The 18,233-nt window shown below is 45.9% G+C and overlaps 1 protein-coding gene across 1 annotated transcript in view; it reads left to right on the top strand.

Moving 5' to 3' along the window:
• The window catches only part of LOC116947608 (interleukin-17 receptor A-like), a 37,891-nt gene extending 21,154 nt beyond the window's left edge, over window positions 1-16,737 (top strand). The window contains exons 6-11 of the mRNA XM_032963553.2: window positions 1,028-1,154; window positions 2,547-2,594; window positions 4,051-4,211; window positions 8,890-8,967; window positions 10,102-10,165; window positions 15,332-16,737. Coding sequence (XP_032819444.1) covers window positions 1,028-1,154; window positions 2,547-2,594; window positions 4,051-4,211; window positions 8,890-8,967; window positions 10,102-10,165; window positions 15,332-15,582 — 729 coding nt within the window. The 3' untranslated portion in view covers window positions 15,583-16,737. The remainder of the gene's footprint in view (window positions 1-1,027; window positions 1,155-2,546; window positions 2,595-4,050; window positions 4,212-8,889; window positions 8,968-10,101; window positions 10,166-15,331) is intronic.
• The last annotated feature ends 1,496 nt before the right edge of the window (window positions 16,738-18,233 follow it).

The following is an 18,233-nucleotide window of genomic DNA, read 5'->3' on the forward strand; positions in this document are numbered from 1 at the left end:
CAACAGTCTGAAGGATTTCTGAGTTCACTTATCAGTGAGCGGCAAACTCAGCCCATCACCCCTCCAGGTTCAATAGACTAGTAACAAATATTCATCCAGGAACACCTTACCGAGACTCATGGCTCTTTTGCAAGATGGTCCTGCATTGGGATGTTTGGCCATTTCATTATGTTGTTGAACTTCTTTCGCACCGTGCTAATCGGAGTGTTTTGCATGTAGAAGTAAACTGGTGTGCCCACATCAATTGCACATACAGTTTAATGAGGGGAAAGGTCACAAAGATTAATTTGAGAACCCGTTTGCTGTTCTGCCATCTCCGGGCCATTTCAAACCAGCAAGGTCTTGCGAGCTTCACCAAGCTTTGCCTCCAAAGTCATGGATCGCAGGCGTGTACTACCAATACCTGGCTGTTGTGGGATGGCAACAGTAGTTGTCCTGTGGAAAGATTGAAAAATGTGTAATTCCATTGCTGGCCTAGGTCCGACACTGAATATGTGCGTCGCTCCAATGTGTTGTTGATGTCACCATCAAATCTGGCCAACTTCACCCCCCGCACTGACCAGAAAGGGTAAAACCTATTCTTATTTTTAATACTTTGATACTGGCAATAAGGTCCCATAGATATAACTGCTCAACCCAAGCTATAAATGCTCTGATATTTGGATTGTCTTTGTGCTTTTTGGCTTTTGGCGTTCTCTGGTCTTACACTGGTGAGACAAAGCCATAATGAAGGCTGTCTCTGGTGTAGGCAAATTCGTTTCAAAGACGATACATATATTATCAGAGCATGTTTGTTTGCATGTTTTGCCACAAGTACGTGTGGTTAATGCAGACTTGATGCCTTGCAAGAGGTATCTAGTTGGCGTTTGGACATCATAACACCTTCTGTTTTTTTTTGCCAGAAAGGGTGAAACCTATTCTTATGTTTCATACATTATCAAAGGTTTCCATCATAAGTTATGCCTTGCCATTCGGAACAGCGTCGACTTGTCTCTGAGCGGAGTGGCCGTCACGTATTGTATTTCAGTGGGAATTTAGCTTCGACCAATACGAGGTGGAGCCCTCGGACTACGTCACGGTCACAGTGTACCACCTGCCACGGCCATCCACGGGGGAGGACGACGCTCATGTTCAAGGTAGCATCAAGGTGCCAGGTGAGCGATGTAACCATCAGACTTGCTTACAGGAAGCACCCTCCGTCCTGAGCCCAGTTATATGTTTCGCGTATTGATAAACACAAAATGCATTTCGCGGTTGCACTGCGCGACTCTCTGGGTTGTACCGTGCATTGTTCGGCATGACGTCCGACGTTTTTGCTTGGGAGCTTCAGAAGCGATGGCAGTGAAACTGCAGCTAAAATGGGATGGTAGAATCCCTGCACCCTGAGTAAGTTGGACAGGAGGTAGTATAACCTGTAGCCTGCGTGATAAATGACCAACTCTAGATCAAGTGATTGTATTTGTCACATTTGATCAATTACAGTATTTGCAAATTATATAATTTTAAAAAGCCGCAGCAACATCGTCCCCGACTGGCAGACGCATTCCCACTTAGAGGTCCGTGCTGCATTCACCTTGTGTGGCACAGGGACAGCTGCCACTGGGGGTTCCCTTGGCCGTGCTACAGTAGGACATTTGAATGCTTGAGATGAGATCACATAAAAGGAGAATTTACGATGCTGAGCCATTTAGGCAGTGCCCTATAAATACTATTACTCATCCTGAATGCCACGTGATCTGCAAACCCGATGACCACTGCAACAAATTGTCTCTGCCCTCCGTGATCTCCACACCGAACGACGAGGGCTTCCTTGAGGAGGTGTGTCTGTGTGTACAAATGGGTCGCAGGTGCGCGTGGCAACGTGGTTCTGCATTTGTCGTTCGCACTGAGGAAGCCATCCAAATGGAGCCCCACTCGATCGTAATTCGGGCAGCTGGGTGATGCGCTTACGTTGCACGTGACTTGGGTGTCACAAAAGTCGGGTACATTTTCAGTTATATCGAACTCAAAACACTTTAGTTGAAGAAGCAATTCAACGTTTCGAGCTTCATCGTTGCGTCTTCAGCTGGACCGGCCCACACAAGCTCCTGGGGCACATGCGACGGCAGGAGGCCAGTATGGCTATACACTTCTGACGAGTCTTAATGAGTACGAAACCGGTACGCAGTTTGCCGCGCAGTCTCTCTGCCATCCATTTATTTTTTAAAAATGCCACGATCATCAACCGTGTCACACCACTTTATGAATAGTTTCAGGATTTTTAACTACATTTTTGCTTTTTTAAATCGGTATACTGCAAAAGTGTTTCATACGTTGGCAGGCAGCCACTTAAATCAGGATTGACAAGCATGAGAATTACAGAGACCAAAAATAAATGTGCTCGGTGGCTTGCATGGCAGTTCGTGAATTGTATGCAATTGTGCAGTCTTAGGCATGCTGACCACTTTAAATAGAATGCTTGCAGCATTTGTGAGCGGATCAATCACCTTTTGGAACGATGAAGCGTGCCAGGGGCTATTTCAATGTAATTCGTCTTGCCTTTTCAGATTGCAAAAGTGAGGCGATGAAAAAGACACACAAATGCATCGTCAGAGGTGTGTCCGGTTTCGCGGTGTAGCTTCTGTATACGCTACGATTGGCACGGTTGGCTACATACAGTCCAAAATAATAGCCCACAATTATTCATGATGCACCTTGCAATAATGTTGTTGCTTGGTGTTCCGTTGTCCACTTAGTCAAAAAGCACTTGTTCGCCGTAGAGTGCAGTTAATGAGCACACAATCGGTTAAAATCAATCATTAAAGCCATGTGAAACCACATTAAATTACAATTTATCTTTAACAATGGACAATGTGGCCCGATACAAGATGGGCAACATTCTTAATTAAATGTATTCAAGAGAGCATTCTCCACGTAATACATTTCCATGCCATAGCTTGTGTAAGTAGTTTCGGAGAAATCAATATATGCTGATGTAGGCCAAAATATAAAAGTGGTTAAATTTTCATTTTAAAAAAAGTCGTATTGATGACTCAGTGTGGTCGAGTGGATCATTAATCACGAGTCTCATCGAGGGTCTATTGGCTCGACAATTGATGATCTTGTGTTTTTTTCTGTCAGCGCGCATTGCCTCTCCTTGTTATTCTGAGCAGATAATCGGCCAGGAATGCACACTGGACTTCCAATCCTCCGATTAGCACGGTTGGCTACGCACGGTGCGAAAGAAGTTCAACATACATCCATAACATAGGGAGGTCGCACGTTCAATTCTGTCCAGCGGATGAAGTAATGCGCAACGTTTCTTAAAATTCCCCCGGTATAACTGGGCACAAGATAAATAGTCCATTGGCAAGTCGTGTGTGTGGTGATGGGTTAAGTGTGGGTACTTTAGCCTCTTCCAAGACATCTGGGCAACGTAGTAGAGGAAACACAATCACCTCGAAAGGGGCTCTCTATTGCTGCCTCTGGTGCAGGTCCTTCGACCAGCATCCTCTTAAGCAGGACATAAGGTAAAACTAAACTATTTCACCAGGTAAGGCCTCACTGAGATACGTAGTTCTTTTTCAGAAGTGACCTGGCTATCACAAATGATAGCTCAACGAAGTGGCTCGTCATGTGGAAATGTATAGCAGCCAAATAACTCTAAACGCGTGACGTTGATTCTAAACGTGGAGGGACCCAGATAAAAATCCACGCGACCACACAGAGAGAGACATGCAAACTCCACATATATAGGTGTCAGGGTTGGGACCGATCCCCCAACCTCCTGTATGGTTAACATCTTGCCAACGTGGGTCACTGGGTGCCATTACTTTCACCCCCTTATCTTGCGGTTTATATTTGTACTAAATACAGCCAAGAGTTGTACGGAAATTCAAAGTCAGTATCTTATTTGCAGTTTAAACTTTTAACCTAAATATGTGGCATCGAACCCACGACCACCTGTATACATCAGGGCTGCCCCTTTATCCTTTTACTTTCTTTCTACTTCTGCACAATACAATTGGGACAAAGATCTAATTCTTTTAAAACCTTCACTTGACATTTCAGGAATAGATTGGGACCCAAAGATGAACATCACACTGGCTTCAAACAGTCTACGTGTGTTCTTCAACACAGCACCTTACTTTGATCACTACACGCTCGCTGTTGTCTTCAGTCATGAAGATGACAGGGGCTGCTTCAAAGAAATGGAGACGAATGTAATGAAGGTAAGACCACACATTCACTCGGGATTGGCAACTTTGCACATGACCTCCGCATGGATGCCTGCTTTCAACTGGCTGGCTCGAGTATATCAAGCGAAAGCGCAAAGTGCTGTTGTTGGTGTCGTTAATGATTAGCGTGCATGTACACATATGTCTTCTGCCGCCGCTGCTTATGCACTCAAGGCATGAGTCACATTATCATTAAAAATTCAAACATTCAACATAATGTATTCTCTTTTATATCAACATGAAACATGTTTGTATTTTAGTAACTTGGGTGCAGTTGAATTATGAATTGTCTCCACTGGTGCTGGTCACTGTGCTTTCATATAATCGTCTAAAAATGTCAACAGAAATTAGAATAATTAAAATAGTACGGTAAATGTAAGCTCAATTGAGCTTACATGAGCATCATGTACGTGGCATGTTAAGTAAGGAAGTAAAACTCAGTTGTATATATCGCCATTCACACAAGGCCTCACAGCACTTGACAACACAACTCCAGTAAAAAAACAACATTAAACATTAAAACTAATAGACGGATATGCAAGAGAAACAACAACAACGTGTTTTCAGATGAGCCCTAAAACCTAGACTGACGGAGCTTCCCAAAGGGACTGGGGCAAAGCGTTCCACAAACGAGGCGCCTGACGACTGAAGGCTCTGTCGCGCCACTTAACGCAGATGTGTCCGAGGTACACCCAGGGTGCCCGGATTCGGTGGATCAAAGTTTGCCGGACAGGGGCAAACGGTTTCAGCAGATCACCGAGATATAACGGAGCTAACCAATTCAGGAACTTGAAAGTCACGACAAGAACTTTACATTCGATCCTGTATTTCACTGGAAGCCAATGCAAGGAGACAACTGACATTCCCTCCTCAACAATCCTGAATTCAACAATCCTGAGTTCAACATTCCCTCCTCAACAATCCTGAGTTCAACAATCCTGAGTTCAACATTCCCTCCTCAACAATCCTGAGTTCAACAATCCTGAGTTCAACATTCCCTCCTCCACAATCCTGAGTTCAACAATCCTGAGTTCAACATTCCCTCCTCAACAATCCTGAGTTCAACAATCCTGAGTTCAACAATCCTGAGTTCAACATTCCCTCCTCCACAATCCTGAGTTCTACAATCCTGAGTTCAACATTCCCTCCTCCACAATCCTGAGTTCTACAATCCTGAGTTCAACATTCCCTCCTCAACAATCCTGAGTTCAACAATCCTGAGTTCAACATTCCCTCCTCCACAATCCTGAGTTCAACAATCCTGAGTTCAACATTCCCTCCTCAACAATCCTGAGATCAACAATCGTCCCAAGTGGCATTCAAAACGATGCTCCGCAAATGCAAAAATTCCACACTAAATTTCTACACCTGGCATGATGAGCGTGAACATCTTTACCCAAACGCACCGAAGGGGTTCTCACTAGTGGGCTCCACACTCCGTGTCTATGGCGCAGAGAATGCCCGAGATGCGTGTGTGCGTGCAGGCGGCGAGATTTTAAATCCCTCGCCTGGTATGGAGGAGGGGTTCAATCCCAACGCTGACGCCTGCTGTATATTTTGAGTTTTCATGTCTCTCTCCTCGTGGTCGCGTGGATTTTTATCTGGGTCCTTCCGGGTTTTCCCTCCACATGTAGAAACACGCATTTAGAGTATTTGGCTGCTATAAATTTTGACGTGATAAGCCACTTCGTTGAGTTATCATTTGTGGCTGGGTTGCTTCTGAAAAAAAGCTACATAGCTAAGTGGGCCCTAACTGGTAAAAATTTTAAAATATATAATTTATAGGAATGGAAAGTGTAGCACTTTCGTTCGAAAAACTGTAGTGCTAGTTACAGGCAGGGAGGGGTGATGCTTGTGTAGTGTTCGATTTCACGCGGACAACTTCTGTCTTTCTTCGAACACCGCTTTATTTACAACTCTCAGCATGTCCTCCATATTCCGCAGTATCCTGGTCGCCACAGCTCGCTCGCCGTGCTTCACTCGACTCGCTCGCCACCTTTGTCTCTCCACTCCCCACGATTACTTCACTTACTCCGCCACTAACTTCTTCGTCTCCGCTCTCCGCTATCACCGTCACTATGCTCTCTCCACCGCTAACTACTTCGTATCTGTTCTCCGCTATCACCGTCACTATGCTCACTCCACTACTAACTGCTTCGTCTCTAACTCCGTCTCAGCAACTCCGCACACAGCGTCTTCGCACACAGCGACTCCGCACACAGCAACTCCGCACACAGCGACTCCGCACACAGCGTCTTCGCACACAGCGTCTTTGCACTCAGCAACTCCACCCTTCAACTCTTCACTCCAACTCTCCCAAGCTCTCCAACTTCAACTCATCTCCAAGCTGAACTCCCTTCAACTCAACTCCCCTCTGTTGACTCCGACTCCCGCTCTTATACCCGCTCTCATTACACCCCCAATTAATTAACCCGCGTCCCAACGGCGCTCCGTGTGACCGTCGCACCTGTTTCTCGCCAGACTTCCAGATGCCTCTCCAGCTCCGGGAACAGCACCAACCAATCACAGCCGTCCACGGCTACCCCAGCTTAATTGCCCCAACATAACCTGCACTGGTATAGGAATAGGTTTTACCCTTTTAACTGGCACAAAAACTGACACCTTTATTCAAGGCATCATGTTTGCAATGACCACAACACAAGCAGTCAAAATGCAAACAAAAAAGACAACTCTGATAATAATATGCACTGTCCTTGAATTTGATTGGTCCACACCCGAGACAGCTTTTCTTAGAGCCTAGTCTCCATTGGTGTTGGACCAGAAGACGCCAAAAGGCGTACAACTCAAAAACAGCGCACTATCGGAGTATTGAGGGCTCGGGGTGAGCATTAATATTATGAGACCTCCTTTGCCAGAAACAAGATATAGGAATAGGTTTTACCCTTTTAACTGGCACAAAAACTGACACCTTTATTCAAGGCATCATGTTTGCAATAACCACAACACAAGCAGTCAAAATGCAAACAAAAAAGACAACTCTAAAAATAACCTGCACTGTATTCGCCTTCACTACAGACTGACCCAAGATAACCCGTTACTGTCTGTGTGATCATGTAATCACGCTGTTTGTGCTACACACCTTCCTACTCCACTACATCTGCATAATCGCATGTCTATTGACCCACGGAACGTTCCCTCTCGTAAGGCTGTCAGCCGTGGGATTGGCGGGGCCGCAGTGGAGCTGCACGAGGTGCCGTATTTTCTAATACGGTCACACTGACCTCACCTTGGGCTTATTTGGAAGCACCGTGGACGTGTGGTGTACAAGATGAAACTGGTATCCCGCGAAGTGTGACGAGTTAGAAAACAAATATCCCATTCGGATAAAAACACTTTTTGAAGCCCCCTCTTGTCACATCACACTGCCCCAGTAGTTGAGTGTCCTGGTAACTCTGCCCCAGAATCTGTTTAATCCCTTGAACATGATTGCTGAAAATTGTTTGTTCTCACACTGAGGCTAAATCATCGTGCCAATGAGGTCAATTTGATGGGCTTCCTGGTGTCTGAATGTTTAGTGTTAAGTGACGTTTTGCACGGCTGAACAGCTCTTTTGGTGAAATCTGAAAACAGTCTGCCTCAGCAGCTAACCCCCTCAATTTTCTTCATGATGAGGAACGCTTGCGTTGCAATCGAAACGTCGTAGTTTTTTGTTATTTTTTGTTATTTTCTTTCAACTTATCTACGTGACTTTACCGAAAGACCCAAAGAATATAGCTCTTTTGGTGGTCGCTTTGTTAAAATCAATCTCTCTGTGTTTACAAATTCTGAGGTTTTTTTCCCTCTAAAGCGTCGAACAATGCTGGTGACAAAACTCACCCCCGCGGAGAATGCCAGTCTCTATCTCAAACCACTGTCGGCGTATTTGTGTACAATTTACTCTTCATGCCAGTGATGGCGAAATGCAGTGCGCCGATCGCAGCGCGTACATGTGTAGTGACATATGACATCACTACAGTGTTGGCTCTGTACGGGTACTGTAGGCGGGGTGTCACGGAAGTCGCGTCATGCCGTGACACTTTGCGTGAACCCGACAGGACACGTGACCGGACTGAATGGGTGGGCTAGGGGCCCCAGGGGGGAGCTTGGTGGTCACGTGGTAAGGGGCCCGGCCCTTCCCGAAGGATCGGGAAGGGGGGCGTGGCCGAGGGCGGGGCCGGCCATGCCTCAGCAGCAGTTATAAGCGGGGTGTGAACAGAGAGCGTGGCTGTTCAACCCCAGGATGAAGACGCAAGTTGTTTGTTACGTTGTGAATAAATAGTGTTGCCTCCAAGTTGAGTGTGCGCCTCTATCGAACCCATTACACATGCGTTTGACCCTTTCGCGTTTTTCAAGTAATTTATGCATGTGTATGCTTGTTTGAGATGACAACAACATACCCTCACTTGAACCTGTATCTTTGTATTTGGCATTCGACCCAGATAGTATATTTTTTTTAAAGAGCAGGCATAAGTTATTTCAACAAAATGTTTTTTTTTTCCCCAAGGAGCACAGTTGTCTATGTATGGTGCGAAAGAAGTTCAACATACATACGTCCGTATTCCCGGCCACGCCTGGGCTTGCCCGCCTTAGATTTGTATTGCTCCAAAGTACTCCTATAGTGATTACCCAAAGTCTGATGCTCGTAACTGTGAATCATTCCTCACTCCCACAGGGTGCGTACAATGCCACGGAAAGTGCGGTTTTTATTATCTCATCTTTAGAGCGACACTGCGACCACGTCACAGTAAAAGTAAGTATTCTGGTGCCACACCAGGAACTGGTATCGGACATTAGATCTCGTCTGGCAATAAAATGATTCCCACCCACCACATGAAGCGTAATTGACATCGTTAAAAATTGACTCCATAGCTCGCCACTTGAATGTACTGCCACACTAGAGCAACTTAAATTGTACGCTCTGTAATACCTGGAATTAAACGGACAATGCCTTGTGCCGTGCCAGCGTTCAAATGCAATAAATCATAGGGTCCGCGTTTCAGTTTTTGTATCGACGAGATGCGCAAGCTGCTACATTCAGAATATTCCTCCTGTGGCCGAGCCTCCGAAATTACCCAGAAGTAAGACCAACGCCGCATCGAATCTTACAACCACGCCCAACCCGGAGATGTATATTTTGTGTATATGTTGTAGTACAGTCATGGCACATGTATGTTGTATGGCCACGTGTGATGGTGTAGTAATGGCACGTGTGGTAGTGATGTAGCAATTTGTTGCACTGCATTAACGTATTTGCGTGATTCTTTGTCTTGCAAGCTAAGCCTTTGTTCCGTCAAGCATTTTGCTCAATAAAGTTTGGTTAACGTGTTATATTGAACTTGTAAATTATAGATAATAGGGCATTAGCAACAAGTGGCACAAATAATGAAAATAGATCAATTATAGCTTACAATAAAAAAGTGAAATAAAAACATTGGGTGTTGCATGTCTCCATTTGTTCCACATGCCTATTGTGGGGATCAGTATCTGCAGACTACAACTGCTGTTGATTTTCTATAAAGCGATACCTAATTTTATTCACTCTGGAAGGATGATGGGCTGAGTTGTTCTCTGTCGAGGATTTGAACTTGCAATCTTCTGATTGAGTCAAACATTCGGACTGAAGGACCACTAAGCCAGATACTCTCATAGTCACTTAATTTAATAACTACTGTACCAATAAAATACTGTCTTAAATGTTTTATCAGTACGCCTGGGGTAGCATGTGGCTGTTTGGACATTTAGTATTAGCAATTTGATTAAACGTGGAAGATTTGAACTCAGGATTCCACCTGTGAGTCAGACACTGCTATAACATCGGCCAGATCGATTAGCTATCTCGAAAGCAGTTCAAATATCTCATCCACTAACCTGAGCTTTCTTCCAGATCCGTCCATTCAACACGTGCTGCAAAAGCCTGTGTAAGGGAAGGAGGAGCAGCTTTGTTATAGGTAACGTCTCCCAACCTCGCGATCGGAACTTTCGTCCATTTAGTTTCACGAAACACAGCGCAAGTTAAGTCACAGACACGCCACTCCGAGTACTTCGTAGATTTTTCCAGCTGTGGCTGCACACCTCTCATAATTATTCTCATTCCGCTCTGCTGCTGCTGCTGCTGCGCATTAGGGATGATGTCCGTAAGTTTCGCTCCACATTCTGATAGCTTTTTTAGGAACTGATGCCGAATAGAATTACTAACTGAATATGCAATCAGTGGCTGAAGGTGCTCCCAGCATGTGGATCGATGTGTCAGGCACCGTGCCGAACAACGCGCGGCACGACACCAAAACACATCGGGCAGCTAGACAGCACAACCGCGACAACATCGGGATCAACATTGCTCACTGGGACCTCCTTCTTTGGTTCTTTCGGTAAAGTCACGTAGAATGAGAATAAAATAATAAAATAAAAATAAGACAATAAAATTCTCACGACGTTTCGGCCACAACACAAGCGGCCTTCTTCAGGTGAAAGAACAGAACTGTGGCCGAAACGTCGTGAGAATTTTATTGTCTTATTTTTATTTTATTATTGTATTCTCATTCTACGTGGCTTTACCGAAAGAACCAAAGAAGATGATTCCCTGCAGTCACGAAAGCTTTAAATCACTGGGACCTGTTCATACATATGTAGTGGGCTCAAAGGGAGACTCAGACGTACTTTTGGAGACAACACATTTATTAACGTTACCACGTTAACACGAAGGGGTAACTGCCCCTTCACCAGATAGTACTCTATGGTGGTGGACCACCAGGCTAGCCACACGAATCGCACGGAACTAGCTACAATGGACCGGACCACAGCTCGGGTCCGGGTCCTCGTGTTGGAGACTCTGTAGAACGTGGAACGTTAGATTTGGGACGTGAAGCCTTCAGGATGAACAACGGTCACTGGTCCCACTGAGGGGGCCCAGCTTATATTGCAGGGGTCGGGAACCTATGGCTCGCGAGCCAGATGTGGCTCTTTTGATGATTGCATATGGCTCGCAGATAAAACAAAATATTCTCACTTGTTTTAATCCATCCATCGATTTTTCACTGCGCATGTCCTGTTCAGGGCTGCAGGAGCAATTGTCCATTATTTTAATTGGATGATACTGGCCTACGTTTGCCGTTGCTGGGTAAAACAGGTAAACGCCCCCTTTTGAATCAGTCTGAGACTGCGTCTGCTCGGTCATTAGCTCAAAGCTAACCCTTCGACGAAGAAGATGGCGAAAAGAAAAAAAGACGACGAGTATCGTACATTTCAGGACGAATGGACCGAAGAATTCGCCTTTGTGGAGAGAGCGGGTTCTGCGGTGTGTCTAATTTGCAATGACAAAATTACATCGTTGAAATGGTCGAATGTAAAGCGGCACTTCGACACGCGCCACGCTACCTTTGCATCAAAATACCCTGCGGGAGACAGCAGAAAGAAAGCGTGCCAAGAGCTTCTGAGCAGGGTGCAAGCTAGCCAGCAGCAACTCCGCGTATGGACCCGGCAAGGTGACTATAATTCGGCTAGCTTTGCTGGTTCTTTAGCAATAGTGAGGAACGGAAAACCATTCACAGATGGCGAGTATGCTAAAACGTTCATGCTGGATGTAGCCAATGAACTTTTTGATGATCTTCCGAACAAAGACAAGATAATCAAACGGATACAAGACATGCCTCTGTCGGCAAGAACTGTTCATGATCGTACCATCGTGATGGCAAACAAAGTGGAGGAAACGCAAGTGAAGGACATAAATGCAGCGCCGTTCTTTTCTCTGGCTTTGGATGAGTCAACAGACGTGAGCCATTTGTCGCAGTTCAGCGTGATTGCAAGATATGCTGTTGGTGACACACTGCGCGAAGAAAGTCTTGCTGTTCTGCCATTAAAAGGGTCCACAAGAGGTGAGGATTTATTCAAGTCTTTCATGGAGTTTGCTCAAGAAAAAAGTCTACCTATGGATAAACTTCTCTCAGTGTGTACTGATGGTGCTCCGTGTATGGTGGGGAAAAACAAAGGATTTGTGGCGCTTCTCCGTGAACATGAAAATAGACCCATCCTAAGTTTCCATTGCATTATACACCAGGAGGCACTTTGTGCTCAGATGTGTGACAGGCAGTTTGGCGAAGTGATGTCGCTGGTCATTCGTGTGATCAACTTTATTGTTGCCCGAGCCTTAAATGATCGCCAGTTTAAAACATTGCTGGATGAAGTTGTAAATAACTATCCTGGTCTGCTTTTGCACAGCAATGTGCGTTGGTTGTCAAGAGGGAAGGTGCTTAGCCGTTTTGCGGCTTGCCTGAACGAAATCCGGACTTTCCTTGAAATGAAAGGCGTCGGGCATCCTGAGCTAGCCGACACCGAGTGGCTCCTCAAGTTTTACTATCTCGTAGATCTGACTGAACATCTGAACCAGCTAAACGTGAAAATGCAAGGCATTGGAAATACAGTGTTATCCCTTCAACAAGCTGTATTTGCTTTTGAAAACAAGCTGGAGCTTTTCATCACGGATCTTGAAACAGGTCGTTTACTACATTTTGAAAAACTGAGCCAATTTAAAGATGCATGCACAGCAAGTGAGCCCATTCAAAACCTTGATCTCCACCAGCTAGCTGGCTGCACATCCAGTCTCCTACAGTCCTTCAAAGCACGCTTTGGAGAATTTCGTGAGCACACTCGTCTTTTTAAGTTCATCACCCATCCAAACGAGTGTTCACTGAACACAGCCGACCTGAATTACATCCCTGGTGTCTCCGTCAGAGATTTTGAAGCAGAAGTGGCTGACCTGAAGGCCTCAGACATGTGGGTGAATAAGTTCAAGTCACTGAATGAAGATTTGGAAAGAATCACACGACAGAAAGCGGAGTTGGCGAGCAAGCACATGTGGACAGAAATGAAAAAACTCCAACCCGAAGACCAGCTGATTCTCAAAACTTGGAACGCGCTTCCTGTCACATACCACACACTGCAGCGTGTGAGTATTGCTGTATTGACCATGTTTGGATCTACGTATGCATGTGAGCAGTCATTCTCACATCTTAAAAACATCAAGTCCAACCTACGATCACGTTTAACGGATGAAAGCCTCAACGCTTGCATGAAGCTTAACCTCACCAAGTACCAACCCGACTACAAAGACATCAGCAAATCCATGCAGCACCAGAAGTCGCATTAATGGTGAGTGTTATAACAACATTATTTAAAAGAATAAATTCAGAGGCTTATTATACTGACATTTAGTTGAATTCACTTTTAAAATATATTATATGGCTCTCACTGAAATAAATTTCCAATTTTTTTGCTTTCATGGCTCTCTTAGTCAAAAAGGTTCCCGACCCCTGTTATATTGTGTGTGGTGGAGCTGGCTCCGCCCCTAGCCACGACCACCTCGAATTCTCGAGGCGGATCTCCAACTGGCCACGTGATCACTCTAGCCCCCCTTTGGGGGTCCCGGGGTAGACACCTCCGGTCACGTATCCTCCAGGGTCAACCAGAGTGCCATGGCCCCTTTGAAACCCCGTTCTGAGGCCGGCACTCTCGTACCCTATCCTGTAGGGGCTGGCACTGCACGCAGCGCGTGGTGCCATCCATTCCTGCCAGTCAGTGCACCCTGAGCCCCGCTAGGCCCGGTTCTGCATCCACCTTCAGTGGTGTCAATACATCGTGCGCTGTGCCTCTCCCGGACCGGCATCACACAGTGACATACACAGTGACATCCAACGATGTCACATCCAACGATGTCACTACACATACATTGGGGAAAATTGGACTTAACTATGCCCCCAATTCGCAGCTTGTTGATTTCAGATACTTCTTAAAAGGTCCAAATAAAATGGCAATGTACCCAGCGACGTTGTTCCGACTGGGCATCACCACTCCGTTTTCCGTGCCCCACCTTTGTAAAATGAAATTGTCAATTCTTGTTTGTATTTATTGTTTCAAACGAGGTTTGGAGCACAGACCTGAAAGCTTTGCATAAAAACACATTGTACACATCAATCAAAACTGATTTGGGGTTGAGTGAAATGTAAAATCAAAAATTGAATCTTACTTTACCATAGAGGCTTTAAAGGAATGACAACTACAGTAAAACCTTGGATTGCGAGCATAATTCGTTCTGGAAACGTGTTTGTAACCCAAAGCACTCGTATATCAAAGCACTCGTATATCAGTTGTGATCAGGTGATGCTCGGCAGTACAAAGCGTATATGTGCACTACTCGTATTGCAAGACCTCGCTCGTTTATCAAATTAATAATTATTTTAAAAAAATTGCTCGTCTTGCAAAACACTCGCAGACCAAGTTACTCGCAATCCAAGCTTTTACTGTAAATACTCTGTACATACATCCCCGTATACGACTTGTGCATTATTCAGAGGCACCACAATTTCTCTGTCTCGCATCTGCCCAGGTACTTAACTCAATTGCATATTTAGATGCTATATATATTCTAATTGCACGGCGTTGTGTCGTACCCGCAAACCCACCAAGAAAATATCAGAAGAAGCTACATATTTAATATGTACGATACGAAGTTCCCTATTTTGGTTCTTTATGACTGCAGACTGAATTCATTACTGTAAAAGCGAGCGTCATTTGCAGCTCATATGATGGGTGCGAGTAGAATGTTCGAGCCAATACAGAGACATCGCAACTTGAATCGCACGTGTAAGCAAGTTTTTATTTTACACGTGTTTTAATGCATGTAAATGATGATGCAATACCCTATGTGCAGCAGTGTGACCTTTGTATTTTGTGAAACTAGCAGAAAGCTATCAAACATATTAACATTACTCATCTAACTTGTATAATGAGAGCAAGCCTGTTGGTTTCATTTCAGTACAATTCCCTCGGCAATATGTATAGGTTAAATGTTTTCGATTTTACATTACATCATTATTATTATTTGCCCCCACGAAAACTGTGTTGCTATTGTGTTCACATTGTCCACACTGTTGTTTCATTTCATCGGAAGGAACTACTTTAAGCGTTAAAAAAGATTGACTGACTGGCGTGTCACTTCCTCTGCAACACCGCTGTCTCTGTGCCGGGGGGGGGGGGGGGGCTATCGGCGCCGAACTTGGGGCAGTAGAGATTTGCAGCGTTCACAGAGTGCGTCGTCAGCTCCCGCCACTGTTTCGTTGCAGATGCCGTAGGGGGGCCTCGGCCACCGCTGGTCTACGCCTCGGTGGGAGGCGCGCTCGCACTGCTGTTCGTGGTCACGCTGATGGTGGCAGCGTTGCGCACCGTGCGTCTGCAGGCGAGAGGCGAGTTACGCGGACGCAGAGGCGCACCCCAACGTCACCCCGCGCGGTCTCACACCTGCTCATTACCCGCGGGAAAACGAGCACGGCCGCAATGGCTCGTTGGCAATCGGGACACAAAGGTGCAGAATTGAAAGCACGTCCCATTGTGTTGCCTAGATTCTGTAAAAGTAACCCACGTGGTAGAGCATTGACAGCTTCCAGTGTTGGCTGCAAATAATCGTGACAGCTCAAAGGTTTAATGACTGCAGCCTATGAATGGCCTGGAACCTATGCACAGCCACTAAGCGATAAGCGTTGAGTCATTGTACAGATGGGTGGCTGAGAGGTCAGAGGGGTGAGAATCCAAGCGACCGTCTCTGATTAAACCGGATCCTCATATATTTTTTATCCCCAAGAATCTTCATTGAGTTCCAAGACTTTTCCAGGAGAATTCTGCGTTCGGGGGTGTCTGGCGAGTGCCCTTATAACGACCCAGAGAAAGTCTGCTCGAGCGAGGGGATAGCACTCAGGAAAGTTTGCTAACCCAATTTCTGTACTGCCATCTCCACGCTTTGTCACAACCTATTTGGGGTTTAAGAGCTTAACAAACTGTACGTGATCCATCAATCCTTCCTTATAAAGCCCTGGTTTACAGGCATCGTGTGTCACTATGCCAGGCTTAATGGTGATACCGAAGTTCGCGTCCATATATGCATTTGTGAATGTTCGTAATTGTGTCTTTGTAGAGTTCCACAAATTCTGTTTACCCTTTTGAAATGTATACAATCATAATCAGAAAAAAACGGCGAGCACTTGATAAACAATCCTTGATCTGTTTTTAGAACAACGAAAAACCTCAGAAATGTAATCAAGATGCCCTATTCTAGCGTAATAACAGAACGTTAATGCCATAATTGTGTTGTGTAGTGCAGAACGACTCGAAGACGGAACTCTTATTAAGTTATTGCGCCGGTTAATCAACACACGGGATAAGGGTTTACACCGGAGATGGGTGTCCCTACACTCGGTCCTTCCCTCGGACCTCGGGCTCTGTCTGTCCCTAGCCTCGGCTATCACCTTGGGCTCTCACGCTCGAGTCGGGACGGGGGTTCAGGCAACACCGCCCGATCGAGAAGAGCAGCACCGCTTTGCATTCAGGGGTGCGGTGAAACACCGAAACGGTCCAATGCTCAACGAAGGGCTCACGCCATGCTACGTTGGTCACGGGCAGGGGCTGGCAACCGACATAAGAAGAAGAGCCATTTTCTTTTCGAATTTGGTCCCAAAAAAAAAACCGCAATGCATGCGAATAGGAGACGGTGGTCCTTGATGAATGACGTCACGAAGCATTCCTTCGTGACGTCAGTAGCCGCGGGTTACTGACCCCCCCCCCCCTGGTCACGGGTTTTATTTTTTTACCATCTGACCATACTTCATCATTGTGGTCACTGGGGCGAGGGGGGCGGGGGGGGGCCGGATTAAGTCGCCGATGCGCAAATCACTGCGCCACCACACCTTCCTACTAATTAACCTTAGCCGGCTCTCACAAACGTCTCAGAGCCCTACCCCTGGCTGTATCTCTTCGGCTCTCCTACTCGTAGAACCCGGACGGGGGGTCAGCCAACACGGTCCGGTCACGAGACCTCCTTTCAGACGCTCCCACAACGACCCCCCCTTTCAGTCACGGGGTCTCCCCTTAAGTATATCCCGTGACATGACGTCACCGCTCCTCACAGCGCTCATGACGTCACGTCGTCATACTGCTCTACAATTGTAGCAGAATATGTTTTATACTGGGGTACAATAATATCTTACATCGAGTATTCTAAGTAACACATTTTTCGAAAGCGGCTGCAAATAAAAGGAGTTTTATTGCATTACCGTACAGAAGTCTGATAGATTCAATTTTTCTAAATTGTGATAAGTTATATAATTCACGAGGCAATAAGTTAAGGTGCGAATTTAAATTAGGCATAGTAAACTTTGTTTCAACATTTTTTAAATGAGACAATTTTTAATCCTTTAGAGTTGACATGTTGAGTTTTATCTTACAGGCAGTGAACTACAAAACTTTACTTTTTTACGAGATAGACCCTTTACCTCGGGGGTGACGCTATCTCGGCCTCTGTGTGCCAGTTAGACAGAAGCAGTAGGTGTTGGCACCAGCCGATGAGTGAGCCATTACAATTAAAATGCAGATTTTTTTAAAAAAAAGGAACAGCATAATTAGTAGGAAGGTGTGGTGGCGCATTGGTTTGCGCATCGGCGACCTAATCTGGCCCGCCCCCCTCGCCCCAGTGACCACAATGATGAAGTATGGTCAGATAGTAACACAAAAAACCCGTGACCAGGGAGGGGGGGGGGTCAGTAACCTGCGGCTACTGACGTCACGAAGGAATGCTTCGTGACGTCATTCATCAAGGACCACCGTCTCCTATTCGCATGCATTGCGGGTTTTTTTTTTTTGGGACCAAATTCGAAAAGAAAATGGCTCTTCTTCTTATGTCGGTTGCCAGCCCCTGCCCGTGACCAACGTAGCATGGTGTGAGCCCTTCGTTGAGCATTGAACCGTTTCGGTGTTTCACCACACCCCCTGAATGTAAAGCGGTGCCCGTAATCGAATTCGGCTGGGCCTTTCCAGGGATAGGATGCCGCCCATATCATAGGCTCATTCTCAATCCCTAGATGGGGCCCGTGATGTGCTCAGACTCGCGCAAATACGAAACGGCATTTTCCAAGCGGAGGATCCCAATCCCCGGGGGGAGAGAGGTGCAGCTTGCCGCAAGGGGTGCGAGGCCACGAA

Source organism: Petromyzon marinus, chromosome 30 (assembly GCF_048934315.1).
Source record: "Petromyzon marinus isolate PM22_M1 ecotype Great Lakes invasive population chromosome 30, UKy_Petmar_22M1.pri1.0, whole genome shotgun sequence".
Classification (NCBI taxonomy): Eukaryota; Metazoa; Chordata; class Hyperoartia; order Petromyzontiformes; family Petromyzontidae; genus Petromyzon; species Petromyzon marinus.